The sequence below is a fragment of the Malus sylvestris genome, chromosome 3 (genome assembly GCF_916048215.2).
Source record: "Malus sylvestris chromosome 3, drMalSylv7.2, whole genome shotgun sequence".
Lineage (NCBI taxonomy): Eukaryota > Viridiplantae > Streptophyta > Magnoliopsida > Rosales > Rosaceae > Malus > Malus sylvestris.
Window position 1 is genome coordinate 31,692,994 of NC_062262.1, and position 25,057 is coordinate 31,718,050.

At 36.8% G+C, this 25,057-nt stretch overlaps 3 protein-coding genes and 1 long non-coding RNA gene across 9 annotated transcripts; 2 read left to right on the plus strand and 2 right to left on the minus strand.

The window, feature by feature from the left end:
• The first annotated feature begins 63 nt into the window (after nt 1–63).
• On the plus strand, nt 64–1,606 carry LOC126617170 (F-box/LRR-repeat protein 13-like). The gene is made up of 4 exons (XM_050285209.1): nt 64–251; nt 372–1,011; nt 1,381–1,551; nt 1,595–1,606. The coding sequence occupies exons 1-4, from the start codon at nt 64–66 to the stop codon at nt 1,604–1,606; spliced, it is 1,011 nt and encodes a 336-aa protein (XP_050141166.1).
• A 4,994-nt stretch (nt 1,607–6,600) lies between these two features.
• Nucleotides 6,601–8,510, plus strand: LOC126617171 (F-box protein At4g22280-like; the record flags this gene model as incomplete). Its single annotated transcript, XM_050285210.1, has 3 exons — nt 6,601–7,572; nt 7,695–7,841; nt 7,933–8,510. Coding segments are annotated over 3 exons (1,416 nt in total), but the record flags the coding sequence as incomplete, so codon positions are not given.
• Nucleotides 8,511–8,633: 123 nt separating this feature from the next.
• Nucleotides 8,634–10,856, minus strand: LOC126616166 (uncharacterized). Of its 3 annotated transcripts, XR_007621042.1 has the most exons (5): nt 10,420–10,856; nt 10,091–10,318; nt 9,912–9,978; nt 9,272–9,341; nt 8,634–9,067 (listed from the first exon to the last, which is right to left on the minus strand). It is a non-coding gene; the product is annotated as an uncharacterized LOC126616166 (long non-coding RNA). The 3 variants fall into 3 exon arrangements; XR_007621041.1 differs by having other exon boundaries at nt 9,912–10,318; XR_007621043.1 differs by having other exon boundaries at nt 9,912–10,336.
• Nucleotides 10,857–16,747: 5,891 nt separating this feature from the next.
• LOC126616511 (protein GRAVITROPIC IN THE LIGHT 1-like) lies at nt 16,748–21,549 on the minus strand. 4 transcript variants are annotated; one of them, XM_050284590.1, is made up of 4 exons: nt 21,221–21,549; nt 20,599–20,724; nt 18,720–18,844; nt 16,748–18,553 (listed from the first exon to the last, which is right to left on the minus strand). In XM_050284590.1, exon 4 carries the CDS (start codon nt 18,551–18,553, stop codon nt 17,135–17,137), a length of 1,419 nt encoding a protein of 472 aa, XP_050140547.1. In that variant the 5' UTR covers nt 18,720–18,844; nt 20,599–20,724; nt 21,221–21,549; the 3' UTR covers nt 16,748–17,134. The 4 variants fall into 4 exon arrangements, with proteins under 4 accessions (XP_050140547.1, XP_050140546.1, XP_050140545.1 ...); XM_050284589.1 differs by having other exon boundaries at nt 16,748–18,844; nt 20,599–20,720; XM_050284588.1 differs by lacking the exon at nt 18,720–18,844 and having other exon boundaries at nt 20,599–20,720; nt 21,221–21,548.
• Nucleotides 21,550–25,057: the final 3,508 nt, after the last annotated feature.

Here is a 25,057-nt window from a genome sequence, read left to right on the forward strand (position 1 = left end):
TATAATGGTTGTCCGTTTTTTCATTAGGAAATTCCCTTAGAAGATAAGTTCATCAGATAATAAATGGGTTCAAACTCGAAGTTTCGTAAAGCATGCATTGAATGCAATACTTTTCGCATTCTTTCTTCCTTATCAACAAGAGATGCTGTAAAAACCAGCGTTTTGTCACACAGATGGTTCAATGTGTGGGCTTCTGTTCCCGATCTAAGCCCAACTCAGACTTCTCCGGAAGAATTTTCCCGTTTCGCTGGGTTTGTGGACCGTGTACTTTTCTTTCGCAGCTCATAAAAAATTCATGCATTCAAGCTTCGTTGTAAGGTACTGAACGACGATTTTTCTAGGATTGATTCTTGGATTTGCACTGCTGTTAGGCGTAATGTTGCTGAGCTCGAACTTGATCACTTCGTAGACTTGACGCCAAATACATATCAGGGTTATCAGTTGCCAAGAAGGCTTTTGTTGTGCAACACTTTGGTGGTTTTAAAGCTGACTTTGCATTGTAACGATATTACCGTTACTCCTAGCTCAGGCTGTTTTCCAAGTCTCAAGTTCCTCCATGCTACTGTGCGTTATCTCGTTGGTGACTTAATGGAGAAGCTCTTTTCTTGTTGCCCTGTACTTGAAGATTTGATTATCGATGGAGATCTTGAAGAAGATTCAATTTTGAATTTTAATGTCTCTGCACCTAATCTAAAACGACTACGAATAAGCTTGCACATTGATCCATTCCCTTTTGATGGAGATGATATTTACAGAATGGGAGATTATTACTGCAAGATTCTTGTTAACGTTAATGCTCCAAATCTTGAAGAGTTCAACCTCCTCGAGAACTTTCTGGCAAGCTATTCCTTTAACCATGCAAATTCGCTAAGCAAAGCGAAGATTGATTTGGGAGACCTGCATGTGTTCAACAACCTTGACTTTGTGCACAAGTCTGCTGATCGTATTTATAGTCTTTTTGTAGCAATTATCAATGTTACACATTTATCACTTTCAGCTCCAGTTTTTGGGGTAAGTATGCTCTAGCATGTTCCATTAGTGTCTAGTAGCCTTTCTGCATACTATTATATATGTCAATGGACATTCTATATTTGTCTGGAGCATTGGTTTGACCTATGCTCTTTGTTGTCATGGAGGATCGTTGCACTGAAACTCGAAGCTATTTGCCTACGTTAAATAATCTGAAGCACTTGGAGCTGCATCTTCAAGCCTGTTACTCTTGGCAATTTTTGACAAAGTTACTGAAGATATCTCCCTGTTTAGAATATCTTGTCATTGAAACTGTAAGTAATACATGGATTTACACTTTCGGTAAATGGTAATACTGTTTCATTTGCACCATTCCATGGATTGCCGCGTTTATGTTTTAAAAATTTTTAGAACATCAAATGCTCTCTGCATCTCTACGAGCCTATGTTTGTACATGAATGGTGTCCAACGGAGCTTGTACCTATTTGTCTGTCATCACGAGTCAAGACGATTTGCATAAGGGGACTCCATGGGCAGCCAGATGAGATGGAGGTGACAAAGTACTTACTAAAGCACGGTAAGGTATTGGATATGGTGAGAGTTTGTACTTCTGAATTTCATGCAGGAGGAGAGATGAAGTTTCGACACGAACTTTCAATGTGCCGAAGGGGTTCAAAGACTTGTCGAGTTGAATAGGTTTTATGTCGATTCCAATTTTAAAATGTAAGTGGCTCTCTCTTCACTAAAATGATTGTAAATGGATCCACTTTCTTTGTCCATGAAACATTGAAACATGAATTTCTTGCAGTATTTTTGTTTTTAAATCCTCTCCACTTTTTGAACTTCTTTAGCGTTGGAGGTACTAAGATTATGGGAGTAGATAAAACATGAGAATAAAATATGGCTGGCTCTAAGGGACAATATGTTCAAGAGACCATCTACTTGAATTATACTGTGTAGACCATATGATGTGCGGTTGATGGTTAGACTCTTTCTTTAAATTATTAAAGAAAAGATTCAATCATCAACCTCCATATCATGTGGTCCATAAAAATATGGAATAAAAACATTGTTTCCCTAACATTTTCTATGATGCTTTTTGTCTTAGAGGATAGGAATCTTGTTTTGATCGACCCATTTGTTTCGACCAAAGTTTGTCTTTGTAGTAATTCTAGAAACTCATTACGGCTAAATTAGTTAGAGCATCTCCAATAAGGGTTTATCAAGCTGAAAAAGCTACGATTCTGCTTGAACGGTCCAGTCCTACACTTTCAAAGGTGTATAATTTAATTATACTCTAATGGAGGATATGTAAATTAATAAGATTTTTTTTTCTTTGACTGGCGAAGTCCACCTCCACAAGATTTTTTTTTAATGTAAATTTACATTTTTATTTAAATCTCCTTTCCAACAAATATGAATTTTTTACATCTCTCATTGAAGAGTTTTTTGTCGACAAAAAATGTAAATTCGCATCTCCTTTACGAAATGCTCTTAGAAAACGTACTAAAAAAAAACTAGATGGAGGGATCTAAAATGACCATCAACAATTCATTGATACGGATTCATTTGTAGACCCTTATCCAGGGGATCTAACATGACCAAAAGATGTAATTTTGCATCTCCCATAAGAGGTGCTCTTAGAAAGTCATTACTACCAAAAAAAAAAAATATACATATATATATATATATACACACAAAAAATATATTAGATGGAGGGATCTAAAATGACCATAAACAGTTCATCTTGGACCAATATTTTAATAGGGTAATAGTGCGTTTCTAAACTCTCCCTCTTGTAAATTACTATTAACATTTTTGTACCTCTCCCCTTAATAATAAATTCCTTAATGTAATGTCTTTTTATAATTTGTTTCTAATTAATTATCCTAAATCTTTTTGTATTTACAATTCTTTATTAAAAATAGAGTAAAAGTTATTACGGCCCACCTCTAATCACTCCAAACAAGCCATAAATTGACGGAGGACGTGCCAAGGGTATCGAAGAGACGGAGGATGGGTAACTAGATAATAACTCAATCAGGAGTAACAGGACCTTAAAATGAGGATTTTAGGACCTTATTAAATTGTTAAATATTTTAAATTTTTGAATCTAAATTAATATAATTTTATGATTAATATGCATTTGGACCTCATATGACCTTAAAATGAGAACTTTAGGAGAGCAGGACTCTTAAAATATAAAGTATGAATTTGTTGTGTAATTCAAAGTTAAATTTTACCAAAATGTTAGGACGTGTGGTAGAATATAACTCTAGGGTCGTTATAGAGTCCGTCAAACTCTAGGGTCATCATAGAGTTCGTCAAGATCAAGTTTCAAACGGTTTAGATCCCCTCAACCGGATCCCCTCCTGAGCATAGGGTGGGGATCTTCCTGACCGGGTCATTTGGGTCGTTGAAATTTGATCAAACAGCTACAATAATTATAACTTTTAGATGCCTCCATGTTTGTAGTTGTTAGATCAAATTTCAATGGCCCAGTTGCTCAGGAAGGGATTTCCACCCTATGCTTAGGAGGGGATCCGGTTCCCCCTCTTTTAACTATCCTGTTCAGTCTTCACTGTATATGCTGTCGTTCAGTGTGACCCAGTTGCTCATTTTCCCGCCGATTCTCAGCTACCAAACACTGTTTATCTAAACCTAGAAGGCTCCACCGATTTAGTAACGTATCAGGTATTTTTCTTTTTCTTAGATATCTTGTTTGTTTTTATTTTCGCTAATGAATTCGTTTGTTTCCTTTTGTATATCTCTGTTTGGATTTCGGGAAAACTTATATCAAAACACGTACTGCCAAATCTCACAAGTTTTGCTGTTAACTGAAAACCCTAAACCCTAAAAACCCTTTGAAACAAATTAGTATTAAGGGTAAAAATGTAATAGAGTTAGTAATATAGTTAGGTAGTTAGTATTTGGTTAAAGTGGTTAGGATTTCTATATAAACAGTATGTGTAATCTTCATTTTGTGATGTGAATACAAATCATATTTCTCTCTAAACTCTCTCTCTCTCAAACTCTGTGTTCATCCTTCTTTTCATCCATTGTTCTTGATTTTCCTTTCAATTCCCAAACACTACAATGTAGTTAACATGGTATCAGAGTCACCAGGCTCACGCCATTGATTCTGGTGGTTCCATTTTTCATTATTTTTCATCTGTTTCTACTTAGTTTCTTTCCAATTTTTCATTAGTTTCTGTTTCAAAGGAATACTGCGGAGATTTCACCACCGAGAGAGATTTCACCCCAACTCTTTGAGAGCTTCTCCTATTCAATGTTTTTTTCGTGGGATTCTTGGGATCAATGACGGAGGAAGACTTGAAGGTGTTGTCAAGGTGGAGCCCGAACAACCGATTCCTCACCGCCTCCAAGAACTGAAGATCTCTGCCGCCTTCCATCTTCTGGCTGTTGCTAACTCGCAGGATTTCAAACACCTCTGAATTTGTGGAGCATCTTGGTAAGACCGACCTTTATCGAATATGGGTTCTGCTTGTTTTTTTTTTTTTTGCGTCGGTGATTGCGCTGCAATTGTAGATTGTGCTTGCGCCGCCATCGAGGTGTTTGTGAAAATGCCTGAATGAAATTTCCGTCAAGTTCTTCGGTGCTTCCGCTAATCGACGAGAAGGTGTGAATCAACGAGATCACTGGGTGAATCAACGAGATCAATCGCTCCCTGCTCCAAACCGCGGCCTCTGGGCTTCTTCGTCTTCGCCACCTTTGGAGTCTGACCCCTAACGTTCCCGGCACGTGCGAGCGATCCGTGAACCTTACCCATGGCTGATCGGTGATGCCGCTGCTGCAACTCTGTGTGTTATCGCGTTTCTTCCACTGGGTCTTGGGGAAGAAACGATTCAACTTTCAGAGTTTTAGTTTGAGCAGAAAGGTCTCACTCTCTGCTCTTTCTGCAGTTTATGGTATGGTTCTTTGCTTTTTCCTTTGATAATGTTCACTGAATTTGCATTAGATTTGGGTATGGTTCTTGAAGTTCTTGGAGTCTAGTTGCTGTTCTTGGATGGGTGCTCTTGCTGTAATCTTTTCTGGTGGCACTGTTGGAATCAGGTCGTTACATTTCTTTGGTTTTTCAATTCTGCACAGAAGGTGTTTGTGTTTTTGGGTCAATGAAATTTTATGCAGTGTTGGTGTGAATTTTATATGATCTGTTTCGGGGTTTGCGTATATGATTAAGGCTGATTGCAGTGGTTGGGAATTGAAGAAATTTATGAAGTTGCTTGTTCAGGGAGTTGTAAATTGTTGACATTTATGAGTTTTATGAAGTTGATAATTGAAGAAGGTCGAAGTCAGAAAGTTGGTGAATTTGTTACGTATATTGAGTAGCATTTGTTAAGGTGCTCTGGTATGATTAAATCCATTAAGAATGTTGCTTCAGTATCCTTGTCAATGGATAATGCCAGGCAACCTGGGGATAATTCTTGTCCAAGTGCAGGAGTTTGTGCAGTATATTTCTTTTCACAGCCTATAATGTCGAGTCTAACCAACTCAATTGTTAGCATGAATCTACAGTAAGTCCGGTTATAGATGAAGTTTGAAGAAGTTGTTCACGGTAAATCCCACGAAGGGTAATCCCGTGTTTTGAGTAGGTAAATCCCACGAAGGGTAATCCTACATAGATGTTGATTTTCAGTTGTTGAAATTGTGAAGGCCATTGCCATTGTTCAAAGAAGTTGTTTTTGGTAAAATCCACAAAGGGCGATCCCGTGGTGCTATAGTTAAGGCCGATGCCACACTATAGTTTGTTATTTGTCTGTTTTTTTTTTAAAGGCTGAAGCCAATGTTAAATGAAGTTGTTGACGGTAAATCCCACGAAGGGTAATCCCGTAAGAAATTGTTATAACCGGCCTGAGGGTGTGTTACAATTTTATAAGAGGCTGTTCTTTGATTGAAGCTCCTGCACAAGGCAGAGGAATATTAGACTTTTGGATGTGCTTCCCACTGGGCTTGCAGATTGAGTTTGGGGCAGTGAGTCAGTGCATATATTTGGGGCAGATTGATGTTCACTGCTGCTCTGCAGTTATAACAACCTCATTATTCAGAAAGGTTCGAGATAATTTCCATATTTGCATAATCAAGTTGCAGTTGGTTCAAGTTGTTCTGTTTTTCTGGGTTTCATAAACAGTGACTGCAGTTGTTCTTCCAATCTCAAACTGGGTTACCCCAGTTGAGATTGAGGGGGAGTATTAAGGGTAAAAATGTAATAGAGTTAGTAATATAGTTAGGTAGTTAGTATTTGGTTAAAGTGGTTAGGATTTCTATATAAACAGTATGTGTAATCTTCATTTTGTGATGTGAATACAAATCATATTTCTCTCTAAACTCTCTCTCTCTCAAACTCTGTGTTCATCCTTCTTTTCATCCATTGTTCTTGATTTTCCTTTCAATTCCCAAACACTACAATGTAGTTAACAATTAGATCTAACAAAGAAAAGAAACTTGGTTTTTTTCTCTCTTTTAGAAGTTAAAGTTGTTTCTTTTGGATCTTAACAGAATTTTGGCTCGGTTTCAAATCAAAATGTCGTTAAAAGCATGTATTGGAGATAGGATAAGTGGATTGCCAGATGAAATTATTTGCCACATTCTTTCATTCCTTATAACAGAGGAAAAGCATGTATTGGAGATAGGATAAGTGGATTGCCAGATGAAATTATTTGCCACATTCTTTCATTCCTTATAACAGAGGAAGCTGTAAAGACTAGCGTTTTATCACGTAGATGGAAGAATGTATGGGCTTATAATCCCAATATTGACCTATGCGATCTGGGATGTGGAAGAAGGATTAATTCAGATAATTTTGAGGGAATCGTGAATCTTGTACTTCTCTCACGTGGCTCCTTAGACATTCATAGATTCAGTCTTACTTGTGAGGATTTTGTGAACTATTCTTGTTTTGACGTTTGGATTCGCAGTGCCGTTAGGCACAGTGTTGTTGAACTAGTACTTGATCTTGTTGATGGGGGTTTCAGCCAAAAACTGGATCTTATTGATGGGGAGACCGTGTCCTATTACGTGGGTTTTGAGTTGCCAAAAAGCTTGTACATGTGCAACACATTGGTGGTGTTGAAGCTAAGACTCCAACCTTCTTTTACCATTACTCCTCCGTCAAACTGTTTCCCAAGTCTCAAGTTTCTCAAACTCATGTTCGATTGTCTTGATATTGACTCAATGGAGAAGCTCATTTCTTGTTGCCCTGTACTGGAAGATTTGAATATAGATTGCAAACTCGTCGATCTTGATGAGTTTCCAGTATTGAGGTTCAATATCTCCGCACTGAAACTAAACAAACTACAAGTATATTTGTACCAAGGTACGTCTGAAATCCCTCGTGCATACCAAATATTTGTTAATGTCAATGCTCCAAGTCTCGAAAAGTTTGATCTCCAAGACGAATATATGGCGATCTATTCTTGGAACAAGGCAAAATCCTTAAGCAGAGCGAAGATTGATTTCAAACAGCTGCACCGGTTTCAGGGCATTGACAATGACTATATCCTTGAATCTGCTGATCGTATGCAAAGGCTTTTTGAAGGGTTGTTGTATGTTAAAGATCTTTCGGTTTCAGCTCCACTTTTTGGGGTAAGCTAGCTCTAACTTATCCCCTCTTACATGTTGGGATTCGTCAATGGAAATTCTCAACTATGTTGAGGAAATATAATTTTGCTTTGTTTATAATTGATAAATACTTTTTCTGTGTGAAGGATCCAGATATAATGCATCAATATCATCTACCTACGTTTAATTATTTGAACCGCTTGGAGCTATTTCTTCATACATGCTGCTCTTGGAAACTACTGACAAATTTTCTCAAGAAATCACACAATCTGAAATATCTATTCCTTCAAAGTGTAAGTATATGTAAATTCACCCTAAGCTAAATGGTACCTGGGTAATCTTCAATGACTTGATTTTAACTTTTTTATTTTAAATAATCTTCAGAACGCAAAGTGTTCAGCTTTTCGCCATGGTTGTGACTTTGTACACCATGTATGGTCTCCGCCAAGGTGGGTACCCGTTTGCTTGATGTCATGCCTCAAGAACATTTGCATAAAGGGATTCCGAGGACGAGCGGATGAAATGGAAGTGGTAAAGTACATGTTGAAGCAGGGTGAAGTCTTGAATAATGTGATAATATTTACTTGTGATTTCTCTGCAAAAGACGAGATGAAGTTATGCCAGGAGATGTCAACGTTCCCAAGGGCTTCAAAGGCTTGTCAAATTGAATTTCGAAGATAATGTAATCTAATTATTGATGTGGATTCCATTTTCAAGTTGGGAAGGGGTCCCTTCTGTATCGATGGAACTGCAGTCGTGTTTTGAACTGATGTTATCTTGCTCTTAGCTTCTTTAACTTTGGAGGAATGAGATTATGGATCGTTATGTGTTTGCCCTACGTATTTGCACCATGGACTTAGACCAGTTGACATGTTTACCTATGTAGAATGATAATTGACAATTGTTCTGATTCATTTGTTCAGCGTATAATCTAAGTGAAAATATCTGAGACCATTATTGAAGTTTGATGAGGGGAAGTCGTTAATCATGTTTTCTATTTATTCTCTCCTTTTCTTTGATCAAATTTATTTTCTCTCCGATCCACGATTTAGCCAATTCCAAGTTAATATGCCTAGTTTTCATGTGTTATTTACAAATCAGATAGAAACAACGACTATAATGTGTCATTTTTCCTTTTTAATAAAACAATTTTGGGAATGAGGAATCGAACTTTGGACCTATGACCTGCTATGTTGATCCTAAAAACTACTTAGCCTACGTAGCACGCAAGCCGAATAGCTAATAAGCTAACTACGTCCTTCGGTCGAACGCAGGGCGTGCTAACTCATCAACCGAGCTCGGCCGGGGAGTAAAATGAATGTTGATGTGGCGTTAGGCACACTGTTGACTTCTTGATCTCGTGATTGCGATCGAGGAAGAAACACGTCTCAGCCTTCGGGTTTTAGAACTTGAAGACAAGGCTGCTAGTTCTGCGAAGTTCAATATCGAATTCAGCTTTTAGTGTGCCGAATGTAGTAATGACAGACATCGACCGAAGTCGAGGCATGTTGGCCATCACCTGAAGGTGACATAATCAAAAGGTGCAAATGGTGTAAAAATGTGAATAAATTAAAACCAAAACTATAACTTATTTAAATTAATAAAGTGAGTGCGCAGTAGTGGGTAGAACCCATAGAATACAAATATTCAGAGCATAGATGACAAAAGAGTGTGCAGTCGAAATTAGTTAAGTATTTAATACACAACCGGAAACAGTTCCTACATTTATTAGGGGTATGTCAGAATCGCCGGCTAATCCTCATACGCCACAGAGTAATTCAGCTATCTAGGACCTGGAGGGGGGAAAACAGAAGGGTGAGTGGGCAAAAACAAAGGTTTATAAAACACAATTATTTTCCGAACATATTCTTGCTATAAAACATGTATAGCTTCCAGGAAATCATACTACGTATAAGTATGAAAACAATTGTAAATCAGCAATAATGCTATAAATACGCCAAGCCACAATATGTCAACAATAGCATAATGAAATTAGGTGTTCATCAATCTATGCTAACACACGAGTTCATGCAGATAATTTCTGACATGAACATGACTGGGTGTAATCATAATATATACGCTCTAGTGCTACAATCACATGAAGACTAGCGCTATTTGCGGTCACCTACGAGTTGGAGTTGCCTAATGCAACATGTATGACAGGATTGACACCTAGTACGATGAGCAAGTATAAAGTGTATGAGCATGCCATGACAAATATATAAATCTCAACAATAACGGCAGTTTTTATTTTAAATAATTCATGGCATAATAGGCGTTAAATCAATCTAAAAGCATTTATGGAAACTATAAAACTTTATATATATATATATATATATATATATAAACAAATGCCCACTCACTGATACGTCGATGGATCGTAACCTCCTAACCTCGCTTGTCCTCGTTCCTCATTGGGGTAATTTTCACCTGTATGTGAAATAACTAAACTAATTAATTTAATAAGACATATACTAAAAGCTAGGTAGATTTCCTCATAGCTTACTCAAACGGAAGGTTTAAATATATGAAAATGTTCTACTTGATGTTGCGGACCCGTACACGTCAAGCAATCGCCGGTAGGAGGCCAAATGTGCCCTCATGCGCCGCCTAGCCCACGGCCACACACGCGCCTATGCGTTGGCAGAACTGACATATTCCAGGGAATATTCCATCAGACTTGATGGAATATTTTGTCAACTTTGACAGAACATTCTCCTTTTTCTCCGATGAACCTTCGTCGTCCACCGTCGTCTGGTTTCGTCGAAAACTGGAAAAAAATTCAAATCTTCATAACTTTGTCAATTCTTAACTATTTTCAAAGAAATTTATATGGAATTGAAACCCATGACGAGGATAACAAGTTCGTACCTCTTGAAAGTCCAAAAGGTGGACGGAAATGGATCAAATTCTACTCGAGAGTCTCGGCCTTAAGTTCGATGTCCCAAAACCGTGGGTTTCTACGTTGTCTTCTCTCCAAACCTAGGCTAGTGGTCACAGGGAGTCGAGTAAGTGCTTCCAAAGCTCCCAAAATCGTGCAACACGACCAAAAACACGTCAGAGTAAAACCCATCGAGTTAGAGCTTCCGAGTTAACGAGTCAAAACTCGATCATTTTCGAATCGTCTTGTACGGGTGGGTTCATGGGTTCGAGATGAGTGTGATGGTGGTGTTTCTGGGTTCGATCTGCAAGTTTTGATGATGGTGTCTATGTGTGTGTGTGTTGTAAAAGGGAGAGACTCGGGCGAGGGAGAGAGAAAAAGAAGATGAGAGAGAGAGAACTTTCTAATTAGTCCAAAAAGAAAGAAAGAAAGAAAGAAAGAAAGAGAGAGAGAGAGAGAGAGAGAGAGAGAGAGAGAGAGTGATTTGATTGGGTGCTATAATGTGGGAAGCAAAATAATTAGTGGTGAGGTAAGTCACAGACAGGTTTTAAAACAAGGGAAAAAGGATAAGATTTAGTGCAATCCAAAGGTAACACAAAATTTGTCTCCTTATCAAAACAATGTTTTTCAACACTAAATAATTAACACGCACGTGTACAAATTTACCCGTTGTTAGCACAGTTTAAATGTGCATAACTTTTTTGTTACAAATCCGATTTGGGTCTAATTCACGCTCACACTATTGGAACAATGAGTTCTAATTAATTACGATAACAAGAAAAATAAATTAAAGTCGAATAAGTATGTCCACGTTAGTTTCCACTTTTACCAAAAATGGCATAAACGTCAATTTACACACTCGGGGAGAAAATTACATAGAAAATTAGGGACGGGTCGTCACAAGTATCCTGGTAACACCTCACTTCACCAAGAAGGCTGAGGAAAGGACTCGAAAATCCTTGTTGGTCGAGATTTGGATAGGTAACCAGTCGGTCTCGAAACAGTGTTGTTTATCCAAACTGAAGGTGCTCATCGGTCGATTGATTCTACAGCTCCAGTGTTGTTTATCCAAACTGAAGGTGTTGCCATTTGCCTCCACAATATTGTTTATCCAAATTGAAGGTGTGTTGGCAAGAAAAAGGAAAATAAAAATCTCAAAGTCTTTGAGAGGTTGTTTACACAGGCAATTGTGTGTTGGTTTTGAATGGGGCCTTAAATGATGCACTCCCTTCTCTATTTAGAGTATACCTAAGCATGTCATAAAAACTGAAAACTGACACACACACACACACACACACACACTAAGCAGATACTTACTAGCAAGGTTTTAAAAGGCGATAGGCGCTAGTTAGTCAGCGGGTAGAGGCCTAGCACCGGGGCGTCTAGGTCGGGGCCCAGGCGGTTTTATTAATTTTAATTAAATTTATTTTATAACCAATATATAAATATCTATTTATACTTTAAAAAAACACATAATTGTACTAAGATACATCAATTGCAAAATAAAATAAACTATATATTATGAAGTATAAGAACACAATGAAAACATGGGGGTACAAGCATATAATGAGTATTCATCCACGTGTTCAACAAGTCTATTACAATTTATTGAAAAAATAAAATGCAAAATGAAAGTTAGCTATTTTATGTCTATGTGAGAATTGCGACTTAGGCAGGGCTGGGTGGGTGCCTAGGGATTAATCGGTGGCCTACCGCCTAACACATAGGCAGGGCCTAGGCAGTTCTAGGCGAAGATTTTTAGAGCAGTGCTTACCGATAGTATAGCATTCAATTTCATACACTAGTGGTAACTAGTGTAAATTAAAATTATAACCAGTCATTGTCGAATAATTCGAGACAAGGACAAGCTGAGAGTATATAAATATAGTATCCCAATACATGTATAAGATGAATAATATGACATACACTAGTCGTAACTAGTGTAAGCTGAATGGATATGTTCGTGGTATGAACAAGCTGAACATAATATAAATATAAATCGTACATGTGCAAGCAGTATCCTACGACCGTAGACTTGGTACAAAACTCTAAAATATTAAGGACTTGGATTGTCTGCCCTCCTAGTTGTGGTGCCCTTCCATGCCCTCCTATTTTGTGCGGTCACGGTTAAGCCACGTTAATATTTTATATTATTTTTTTAATGAGATAATAGGACAAAAAATAATTAAAATATAAAATATTAACGTGGTTTAACCGTGATCGCACAAAATAGGAGGGCATGGAAGGGCACCACAACTAGGAGGGCAGACAATCCAAGTCCAAATATTAATCCTAGAACATTGGTTGTCAGTCTTATGAGTAGCATAATTTATTGGTACATGATTGGTAACCACTCGAGTCTGTGCATGTCTGTTGTCATGCCTCAAGACTATTTGCAAACGGGGATTCCAGGGACGACGAGATGAGTTGGTGGCAACACAGTACTTGGTCAAGCACGGTAAGGTTTTGAATAAGGTGAAAATTTATACTTGTGATTTCCACAAAGAATCAGTGGTTCAAGGACTTGATTATTGATACTTTGAATAAGATATAGAAGAGATTTTTAAAGTCCCGTCGTGGTTCAAGGACTTGTAAAATTGAATGAATCTTCTTCCATTTATATTGATTGTGCCTATTATTGTGGAATAATAAAAATGGAAGGTTAAAGATTAGCGGGAATCGAACCCGCATCATTAACTTGAAAGGCTAGGAGTTATAGTCAATGTTGATTCATTTGTGAATGGACCTTATCCTATCTGATAGAACACGAGTGTAACCATATTAAATTAACTCTACTTCCTAAACTCCCTTGTAAGTTTGCTAGACAAATCTAAGTTTTGCTATATTTCAAAATTCAGAGCAATATTTCAGTTGTTATTACCTATATATTGTTTTAGTATCTTGTAACTTGAAGTCTCTCTTTACCTTGTGGTTTTTACTCCTTCCTTGTGAGCAATCTTGATGGACATGTTCAGCATTGTGTTCACGTTACTTGCTAAAATATTAAAAATCCAACTCCGTTAACGAACACACTGTGTAGACAAACACTTGCAGCCCTCAGTTGTTGAGCCAACCTCAGAATATCAAACCCTGAGCCCCCCACCATTAGCCACGTTTTATGTTTAGGGTACCTATTACCAAACACATCAAACCTCAAATATTAACGGGTTAGATGAAGTCGAGAACGGTATATGAACTGTTTCTTAAAGTATTACTCGTAGATTTTGCGTTGCATGAATGCAGCGCGGTATGGTATTGTCGATTTTTAGTTATAATGCTTCTCTCTGGAATATTACTTAACCTAATACATGATTGATTCTGCTTATGTCATACTATAGCAAATCAATCCTTCACCCTTGGTTCACTATAATACGGTGAACAGTGCAACGACGAGTTCTTACTACAAGTCACAAAACGTCATTAGCTAAGGATGAGATTGTTGATACTTACGGTTTGCTTTTTGAGAGTAGTTTCGTATTCCATTTGAAAACATTTGTAATTTTTTAAAATGATGAATGTAACTAAATTACTTGGTATTCGTTAAGTGTGATCATTAATATTCGATCCCACCGACCATGTTGGTGCCTCATGTAAAATTATTAGCTGCACATAAAGCAGCTGCTCAATTGAGCACCCCAAAACACAACGAGGATGAGATGAGGAAGTAGACGTTGAGAATGAGATAGACCACAATGAGTGCATAACAAGTTAGCATACGCTCGGTAGTCACTTCTAACATTTGATGCAAATATAGTCTCTCGACCACGTAGATATAGACCACAATGCCATTGACACATGCATGAGCAACCACCGTATCCAGAAAATCCAAGAATTATGGGCATCCATGGTTCCAAGTCACTTATAAGAGAAACACATATGTAATTAGAATGTTTAAGTGACAGTATCTTAAATTTATTATGTAACATTATCAAGACAAAATCAAAACACATAACATGACGTGATAAACTTAGAATGCAATATTATACCACCGGCCCGACATGATAGGCCTAGAAATTTAACTCTTGAGCGTATTTGGCATGTCATTGTGTCTCCTATGGTTAATGCCACAACTGCCCAAATCTAATTAATTCCATCATTTTCCACAACCAAATAATGTGGCTCTAGAAATGACTCATAACTACAGAAAAATAAGCATATTTTTCATATGGGGAACAATATTTTCTTCAGTAGTCGGAGATTATTTGAACATATTTTTTGTTAAGTGTCATATAAACTGTTAAATTTAAATTTTATGTTTAAAATTAAACTTCACTTTTAAAAATGATTTAAAAATAAACGAAGAAAATTAATTTTAAAAAATTAAACTATTAATTGTAAAAAATCGAATGATAAATTTTGTTAAATGTCAAATCCCACATATACCCTTTCACAGAGGAAGGCTAATAACTTGGGAGGCAGATTTTCTGCCCTCCCACTTTTCGTGCCCTCCAGTTTTATGTGGTTACGATTAAGCCACGTTAATATTTTATATTATTTTTTTATAAAAATAATAAAACAAAAATAAATAATAATATAAAATAATAACATGATTTAACCGTGACCACATAAATAAAAAGACACAAAAAGTAGGAGGGTAGAGAATCTGCCTCTATTAACTTGTCATTCCCATAGAAATTGGAATGGCCCTCCATATCCACCGACCAGCCACAAAATTAAGGTACAGAAATAAGCATACGTATGCACCGCCCTTGCTTTATACACCCGATGTATCATGCTCGACTGGTCATGCATCATACTGCAGATTGCAGACAGAAATAAATCAGATTTGCGCGGTTCAATGAAAGTGACATTAAATTTTAATGTTGTTTGTATGGTAGACTTAGCAAAACCAGTTACGTTCATGATGTCGTTTTGATCTCATATTCGATTGTTTTAACCAAATTATGTAGTGTTAAATTTGTTATCTTAACGAGTAATTTGATAACAATCATGACCATATACGAGTCCAAAATTTGTTATTTTTGTCGAATCATATAATAAATTGTCAGGGCTAGTCTATGTTAACAAGTGAACATATTGCTCAAGGAGGTGGATTGTATGCCCTCCCATTTCTATACTCTCTCTATTCCCTCCTGTTTATGTGGTCACGGTTAAGTCATGTCAACATTTTATATTCCTATTATTTTTTGTTCTATTATTTCTATAAAAAAATTAATATAAAATATTGACGTAACTTAACCGTAATCATATATCACAGGAGGGTATGGGAAGAATATGGAAATGAGAGGGCAGACAATCCACCTCCGTTACTCAATCCACAAGTTCTGAACAGTAACCAAAACAACCTTTGTTTTCTTTAATTTCTCAAGAGATCAATAATACTTATAGATAATGTCATCGTCCACGAGTGGGCCTCATATATATTAATGAACACGTCTAGAAACGGTTGATCAACATAAATCTACATAAGACGTAAAATTTGTTGACTAATACCATTGACCACTCGTAAACTTACGTCATCTGTTCCAAAAGACTAAATTGATAATTAACATGAGTTACACGAGTAAGGTTAAATTGAACAATAAAAAATAAAAACATTAATTAATATTTAAATAATAATTTAATCATCAATTACCAAATCATATGATATTACAAAATTTAATTTAAATAAATAGTTTCCTTAATATTACCTTTCCACTATACAATCCTGATGGTTAATTGGTTTCCTTAATATTACCTTTCCACTATACAATCCTGATGGTTAATTGCTGATTAATGTGAATTTCACACTGAGCATCTTTCTGACGTGGATCATACACATAGGCCCCACCAATGCTGCCCGTGAGTGTGACATACCAATTAGGAAAGCATCCTTCATTCCTTCTAATCTATCAAGTTCGGAGATTCAAATTATTAAAATTTGATCCAACGAATATAAATAAAGATCAATCTTAAAAATTGTAATAACTTTAACCGTTAAATCACATTTGAATGACCCAAATTTCCAAATTTAATGGATTAGGATGAAGGAATCTGAAAAAGATCCCTTTACTACCATTGGTCCATCAAAAAACCCAAAAACCAATGTCTCATGGTGCAAAAAAAAGGAAAGTGATCATTTTCAGATTCCTTTTTTCTAATCCACTAGGATTCATTTTTTCTAATCCACAAAATCAAAAAATTCGTACCATTGAAATTTAATTCAAAAATTATTATAACTTTTAAAATAAATTCTTATTTATAACCATTAAATCAAATTTCAATAACACAAATTTTTTAATTTAAAATTTGTTAAATTAGAAAGAAAGGATAGGATCCCTTTTGGGAAAAGCAAGGAGACAGGTAAAAGATTAGGAATACAAAAAATTCCGCCAACATTATATATTATTATTTACATGATTAAAAAACATGCCCATGTCTGCTTAACAAATGATGCAAAACAGCTAGACAATCCCTCTGTCACTGACCTAATATTAACAAAATTTAGGGATGGCCTTGGATGAAAATTAAAAAAACTCAAAGCAAATGACTCAAAAGATCTCTTCCAACACAATTGTCCAACGCGCTATCCCTTTATCAATATATGGAGGATGAAATCTCCAAAGTGACAAGTTCGAATTACCCACAACATCGACCATATAGGCTATATTCCTGTTTGGTATATCCGATGTTGTGGGCCTGGAGGCGCGTTTTGCCGACGAACAATCTCAGCTCGGAGCGAATGAATGATCATCGATTGATTGCTTATCTTCGCTTTCTCGGAGTGGATTGTAACCGAGTGAGGTATACTTGGCACTGAATGACAGTCTTACCGAGTCTGAATCCCGGAACAACTGTGAATCCCACCTGTGGTTCGGATGCTGTTGAGAGGAACCCTCCGTCGTCCAAGCTGTCCATGTACACTTCTGAAAATCGACATCCCTTGCTTACTTGGAAGATTGCGGCTTCAGGATCGAAGGAGAAGGCCAAGCAATGCAGGAGCCAGACACGCTTTGCCATTTCAGCAAATGAAGCAAAGAAATCAGAGCTCGGAAACTCACCTGCATTGATGAGGTTTCTTTGATTCAGATTGCCGAAGAATGATGTTTCCATCTTGGGATGAACCAGTCGTAAGTACTTGACACGGCAGAACTTGGCAAATGCTGATCGGGGATTCTGGGCGAGATAGTCCTTCGGCTTCATCGATTTGAGTTCCGTGAATCTCACAAAAAAGAGCTGCTGCTGTTGTTTCTTTTTCTCCGGCAAGGACTCATTTGGAAGCGAGAAGTTGGGGTACTGGAAAGCATCAAACATTTCCTTGCAAACAGAGTGTTCAAATGCAAAGCACTTGTGGTCTTCTTTCCGATAAAGCACATCGCGGTCAATCGCTTTAGCTGCTGCATGAATGTCCCAACCGGCAGATTTCATATCATCCACCATCATCCTAACAAAGCTCCGGATGGACTTTACCGTGTGTCGAAGAACCGTGATGAAATGGCTGGGACTTAAAGTAGATAAATGAAGATTGTCGAGCACATGTAGCTGCCCGCTCTGGTTCTGGTTTAATCTCTTCTCAAGCAACTTATTATGATCCTTGGCTTCCTCTAACTTTTCTCCGAGAAATACAATTTCAGAGTCCTTCAGCCTCACCTGAGATTCCAACTTTTTCCCCATGATTTTATAGGTTTTTAGATCATTCTTCTGCTCCTCGATCTCCGCCAAAACCAGGGTAGTCTCAGGTTTAGGATCGAACTGTTTGTTCAAGAAACAACGCTTCAACTCAGACAAGTTCTTCATTTCGGAGACTACCTCTTTGTCAGCAGCTTGGATTCCTTCAGCATCATAGGGAGACTGAGCATGCTGCAGTTGTGCATACGCAGCTTTAACAGATGAAACGCTTGCAAACAGTTTCGCTAGATGAGCCTCCAAGGCGACTCTTTCCTGGAGCTCCTTGACCTTCTCTTGGGACTTGACTTTCTGAATCCCATTTTCTTGAGACTTCACCTTCTGAACTCCACTTTCTTGGTAGTTTACCTTCTGAACTTTGAATTCTTGGGACTTAACCTTCTGAACCCCATCGACAGGGGCAATACCTGTTGCGGCCTGAAGATGAAGAACTTTAGCAATAGTACGTGCCCATCTTCTCTTATTTGGGGTCACGGCGGATGGTCTCACCGAATCCATCTGCAAAACAAGGATCACAAATGATGGAGAGTTGGATAGATTGAGTGAAATCTAAGAGACTCTTATCTAAAAAAAACGAAACTTAAAGAAACAAAAGGAATAAAGACACGGGACGCCAATGATGACTATGATGAGAGTGCTGAGGGAAAGCTAAAAAAAGCAATACGCTTTAACACTTAGACCAAGGCCATTGATAGAGGAGTGAATTTCCTTTTGTTTTTTGCTCCTCCAACTTTAAGAGTTTCCGATTTGCTTTCTTTCGAAAGGGCAACGAAAGTAGATCTAAAAATGCTGGAAAAAGCGAAAGCGAGACAGAGTTAAGAACAGCGGGATGGAGAAGCTTATGGAAAGACATTCACCGGACAGGATCAAAGGACGCGTACAAATCAAAATTCTAAATGCAAATCCATGGAACACGAGGGAGCTCGGTTACAATAACACATGCATTATACATGTTATTAAATCCGATACAAGACCAAAGATCACAGATTAAACAATAATACACGTTTTAATAACTTAATTAGGGTGTGGAGGGCATGGTTTGGGGTGATTTCTGCTCTTAACATTCTTCGTCATCCTCTTCCCGACTCTACAGTCGGGTCATTCCTACTAGTCAATAAAATTTAGGCATTGCAGAACACAACCACAAACCTTATGTCTGACCAAAAATAAACATAAATACGAAACGGCTTATAGCTCAGTTGGTTAAGAGCATTCAGCCCTCGAACCCGAGATCCCGAGTTCGATGCACAAAATAAAAAAAGGGCATCAACCCTAGGATTCCCTGAGGCAGCCAACTTAGGACAACAGTGATGTTCCTAAAGCAATCTCTGCCAAACCAGATAATCTGAAATTCATGGGACCCATCATAGTGAAAACCTGATTAGGAAACTTGGATCATATACACCACAATCATGGTTTTTAGTACAACCAAAGGCGGTGGATTCGTTTCCTTGTCCTCCACCACCCCCCCCCCCCCCCTCTCATGCATCGCACCATCACAATATAAAACATGAAATTACACAACTACCCCCATTCGATTACACTTCTTGGTACTGAAGAAGTTATAGAGATCCGAGCCAGATTTCACATGACGTGCAGACTATTATTGTAATCCAACGGGCAAATGTTTGACTCCAACTGCCATTTTTTCCCGCTCCCCCATATACTGACAAACCTCATTTCCCTCCATTTTTTTGCATGCCAACCCTACACTTCTAGGGTTTGTAATTCATTGCATCAACCCATATCAGAGAAATGTCAAGAAGACTCTTAAAGTGGGACTCTTTGTAGACTATGTGTCATCCGCAGTTTAACATCAATTCTTGTGACAACATAAAACATAAGGTAGCAGAAAATCCATGAAAAGTCTCACTTTTAAGAGTCTCCTTAACATTTCTCACTCATAAAATGTTTCTTTGTTAAAAGAAGCTAGATTGCATAGATTATATATAGGTTTCTATAAATCTCAAGTTTCAATAGCACACTTAACAAAGTTTCTAATTTAAACCTTAATTCATCAAGTGCAAACCACGCAACCATATTTACTGATCACATTGCCGACCACATCTGTCAGAATCAAGATCCATTTGCAAAAGTGGGTTTCGCAAAAACCCTACTCAACTAAAGAAATTAGTTAATAATGTAATCAGTAAATGCGGTAGCGCAATACCAAACATTGACATTGCAAATTTTTAACATGCACTCTAGAAGTTTATAGATCTTGTATTGGGCCCCACAAGCTGGACCGCACACCACAAACCTCTCATTATTCTTAGCAATAAAATTGGCAAAGCTAAAAGGGGGGCCCACACAGATATACCAAAGCAAATCGTTGCACACACACAGAAACCATATCACAAATGCAAAGTATGGACCAGGAGGGTACAGGACCACTGTTCTGGTCCTGCAAACACTTTACCAGAACCTAACCATATAATCCTGGTGCCAAAAAGCCCCAAACTAGTAATTAATCATCTAAACCTTGCTTTGACTACTAACCGGTCAACTAAACAATATCTCGCGTAAAATACAGTTCGACTTACCTTCGAAATATCACGAGAAAATTGGATCAGTTTCAATTTCTGTTCATTGTAACGTAAATCTCAAGCAAACAGAACGACGACGTCGACACGACAACCCACCGGAGGCAGAAATGGAGTCCTTCCTACCTTGCAAAACAAACCCAGAAATCAGAAACACTGAAAAATTTATACAAATTTATATAATATCGATATTTTCTGAAAAAAAAAACTAATGAAAAAATTTTGAAAATTTTGAATTTTAACAAAAATGACGAAATAAAAGATAAAATGAATAGTATCAGAATTAATTTTTTAACTTAAAAATATGATTTTTTTGTTAACAGGCGCAAGAACTTTTAGTTAAAATTCAGAAAGTAAATTAACAAGCAACTTACTTTTGTGTTTTATTCTTTGCCAATGAGAAAACAACAAGTGGTCTGAGAACCCCAAGAAGCAAAAATCGAGGATGAACAGGAAACGTGTTTGGATTTCGAGAAATATACATAAAAAGTTCACCGACCTTTACCTCTAATTAAAAGCTACAAAGAGAAAAAACGTTGAGAGAAAAACTTCGTATTAAATAAATAAATAAAATGGGCTGCTAAAACCCAGCACGCAACACTCAAAAACAGCTCAGTTCTACCTTCTGAGGAAAACTTGCGAATTTCTGAAGCGTTTTTTGTGTCTGCTTTCGAATCGAACTCGTCAAACGCTCAAATGCCTTCAGGGTTTTGGGTTTTGTTTTCCGACCGTTTTCAGAAACAGAAAACTGGGTTTTGGAGAGGGAAACGGAAATTGAAATGGATTTTTGGAAATGCGTTTTCAGAGAACGAAAGGCCAGAGCTTTTTGCCAAAAAAAAATCGCAGAGCCGGATCCTGGAGGAAGACAGAGGGGGAGAGGGAGGAACGAGCGTGGTATGAAATGACAAAAGAAGGCACGGTTTTGGGGGGAAGGGTCCGACAGCGTCACAGCAGGGGCATTGGGAATTAAAAAGGGCTCCCAGGGTGGGGTCGCTTTCGAAATTTCAATAGGACGGATATACCCTTGAATTCTATGGGTATTTACCTGCCCGTTGTGGGTGGAGAAGTTAAGGTCGGGGAGGGGCAGTTTGGTGTTTTAAGACTGGTAGATCTTACGTCGATCGCAGGTGGAGAGTTTGGAAAAAATGTACGGTTTGTGTTGATTGCTGGAAAAGGTATTGTCTGTGCGTACTGATTGGGAAGTTTGGGTGTGAGCGGATGCGCATGGCAACATATGTCACCACCCCTTGCCCAACTAAGCAAATATTCAATATTTTTTTTTATTGGTAAAAGTATCAATACTTTCTGTTAATGGAAAATATGAATAAAATGCCGATAAAGTTTAGTTGAGTTGATAATTATCATTTTCTTTGTTAAATTGATGTATAGGTTTGACTTTAGCTGTCCGCAATACTTTTTGGTAGACGATCTGTAAAAACAAAAAATATCTACTTTATGTCTTCAAAGAAATTTATGGTACGTTCTTGCCCTCAAATTGGTTAGCCTTTGCTTCTCTTAAACTTTAATTAAATAAAATATGAATAATTTGATTGCAGAATATTGATATGCATGTAGATTTTTTTTTTCTTGAGAAATGAGGCAACTTGGACGGATATAAATTCATACAGAATGGACAAAGAGAGGTGTGAAAACGAGAATCATGATCCAATGCAATTTTCTGACCACAAAAAGAAAGACCAAAGCGTAATTTTGTATAGTTTTTAAGTTTAAATCAAAATATTCGAAAGGGGAGAAATATGGTGACTCATAACATTAGATGATTTTCAAGTCTCCCTTGATTTGACATTAACAAAGGATCCTAGGGAACCATTTGTTTGGAATTATATCATTTCCTGCTGACCAATCCATATGAGCCGTTGGATTAAAATCTAACGATTACAATTATTATAACTTTTAAAATAATCATTTGTTTGTAGCTGTTAGATCAAAATTTAACGGCTCAGGTGTGCTGATCAACAGGATCCTGAGCTTGTGCTCAGGAGGAGATACAATTCCCATTTGTTTTAGGTTGGATTAATTTTCGTTTGTTTATTTGATTTACATCTACTACTACTTCTATCAAATTTGTAACTAATATCATTCATAGAATATCCATTTTAATTTATGACATTCAAAATTTCATAACCATCCACATGGTCAGCTACAATTTATACACTTTGTTAGAGGAAGTTTCGTGTCAAATTATGACGTTTCAGGTGATTAGTCTAAATCACAATCGTCCCACGTCTTACATTGAATTTCATGGCCGGTTGGATCACGCATGGGAACAAAAGAACTAAGAAATAATGAACCCTATAAAATCTGGGACAAGTTAAATTTGGGCAAGCCAAGGCCACAAAAGTGGCTTGTGGTTCACGTCTTTGAATGGAAATTAGCAGTCTCTCTCTTTCACATCTTGATCATGCAACTGGGGTCCCATAAAATTCTACTTAAAAATTAGCTAAACCAAATTTTTTTGATCAAATTTAGTCTTTTAATTAAGCTTTTGCTACGTACCTATCAAAGGTTGATGTGTGTACTAATTTGAGAGTTCGGGATTTGTTTTACTGTGACTTTAGCATTGCGGTGATGATGAATCTCTCGCCTCTTTAACTTAATTCTTAATTACAAGTTACAACCTATCATTTTAATATCTTACTTAGCTATAAACCGACGCTACGATACTCGGCAACTTTAGTATTTTATTGAAAGATCCTATTGAAGGTAACAGATTAATAAATCAAGGAAAACAGAGGATCTATGAGCTTTGTTTCTTAGTGTTATTTTTTTACACGTTTATGTTTTCTAGATAGTATTAGACTATTTGTCATGACTTATTTGTTCTAGTGAATAATTGCTAGTGACAGATCGAAAATAAAATATGATTGCAACGCGTGAGGTTTTGGACACAATTAGATCATCTCCAAAGAAAATGTCAAATCATAAGTGAAATGTTATATAATTAAATTTGAAGGTAAGAGCAAGTTTCAATCGATATGTCAATCCACATAGGATTGACATATGAGTTTTCATGTCAACTTTAACATATGAGAAAAGGTGATATCAAATCATTTTTAATTATTTTATTATGTGAGTCTCATTAATGCACCAATTATAAATGTTTGAAATTTATTTTAATTGATTTCCTTTTAAAATAGGTCTTACAAATATCATTTATAACAAAAAAACATATTGGTTGGAAATAGAGAAAATCTAACATTGTCACGTCAATCATCAAATTAACATTTGACATTTATTTTTTGACATCTCATTTGAAGATGCTCTTAAGTGACTTGTTTGGCCAACCGAAAGTCTAATATTGAACATAATTTCTTTGATTAACTAATTGATTATATAACAAGTGGTCATCTACAACAATGATGAAGATAAGTGTTTCCTTACAACTATGGTGTGCGTTCGAACATGTTGGCTCTCTAATTTAATATCTACTTTAACAAATCTATAGTTTGACAAAAAAAAAAAAAAAAAAAACCTAGTTGAAACCCTAAGGACAATGTTATGCTCTTTAGGAAGGAGATATTTTCATGCCCATTAAGCAAGGCTGGATTAGTGATGGGCTATGGGCCAAAGTGGCTGGGTATAGGCTTCCCATGCCCATTCAGCACAAAACATTGCTGCCCAATAAATTATCCATGCCCTCTATTTACCGAGGAATTAGTTTTTGAATATCGATATACTCAAGTGTGAAATTTCTCCGAGAGAAAGATATGGAAGGGGAGGAGGTGAGGTCTTAAACTTCACCTTATATCGAAGAAATTTTTAAATTTCGGTTAAAATAGATAACTTTGGTCAATATTTCTAACACATTAGTTAAATATCAGAGAAACTATTATATTTCATCGAATCTAATGTTTGGCATTCGCTATATTTTAATTTTAATTTTTCATTATTTCCATTGAAAGCACCTGCATCAATATATCTATCGTATTTTCACAAATTTGCATATAGGTATTTTCCACCAATACTAGAGTTGTCGACAATCGAAAGTGGTGAAGAAATATCTTTTCAAGATTTCTCCGAAGGTAAAAGATATTTCGGCAAGGATAATATTAGACAGATCAAATTGTTAAATCAAATTTACAAGCTAACTGATATGTCATCAATAGAGAATAAACACGTTGATCAATACTTAAGTAATAATCCAATCATCATCGACCAAATCATTTGATATACAAATCCAACCCCAAGCATTAACCTTTCAGCCATATCAACAATTTCGGTAAAATATTTTAATACTAAAGTCCTATATCTAAACTAATTTAAAAGATTTTAGAGATATTTCGAAGAAAATTTCAGTGAATTTTATTATCATAATGGTGTAAATTTAAATGGAAAAGCAACGAACAGATCGTCCGCTTTTGTTAAAAATTCCAGCACCAGCAACCATAGACTTAAACAAAAATATAAGCATACTCCAATGACGAAACCAACAACAGAA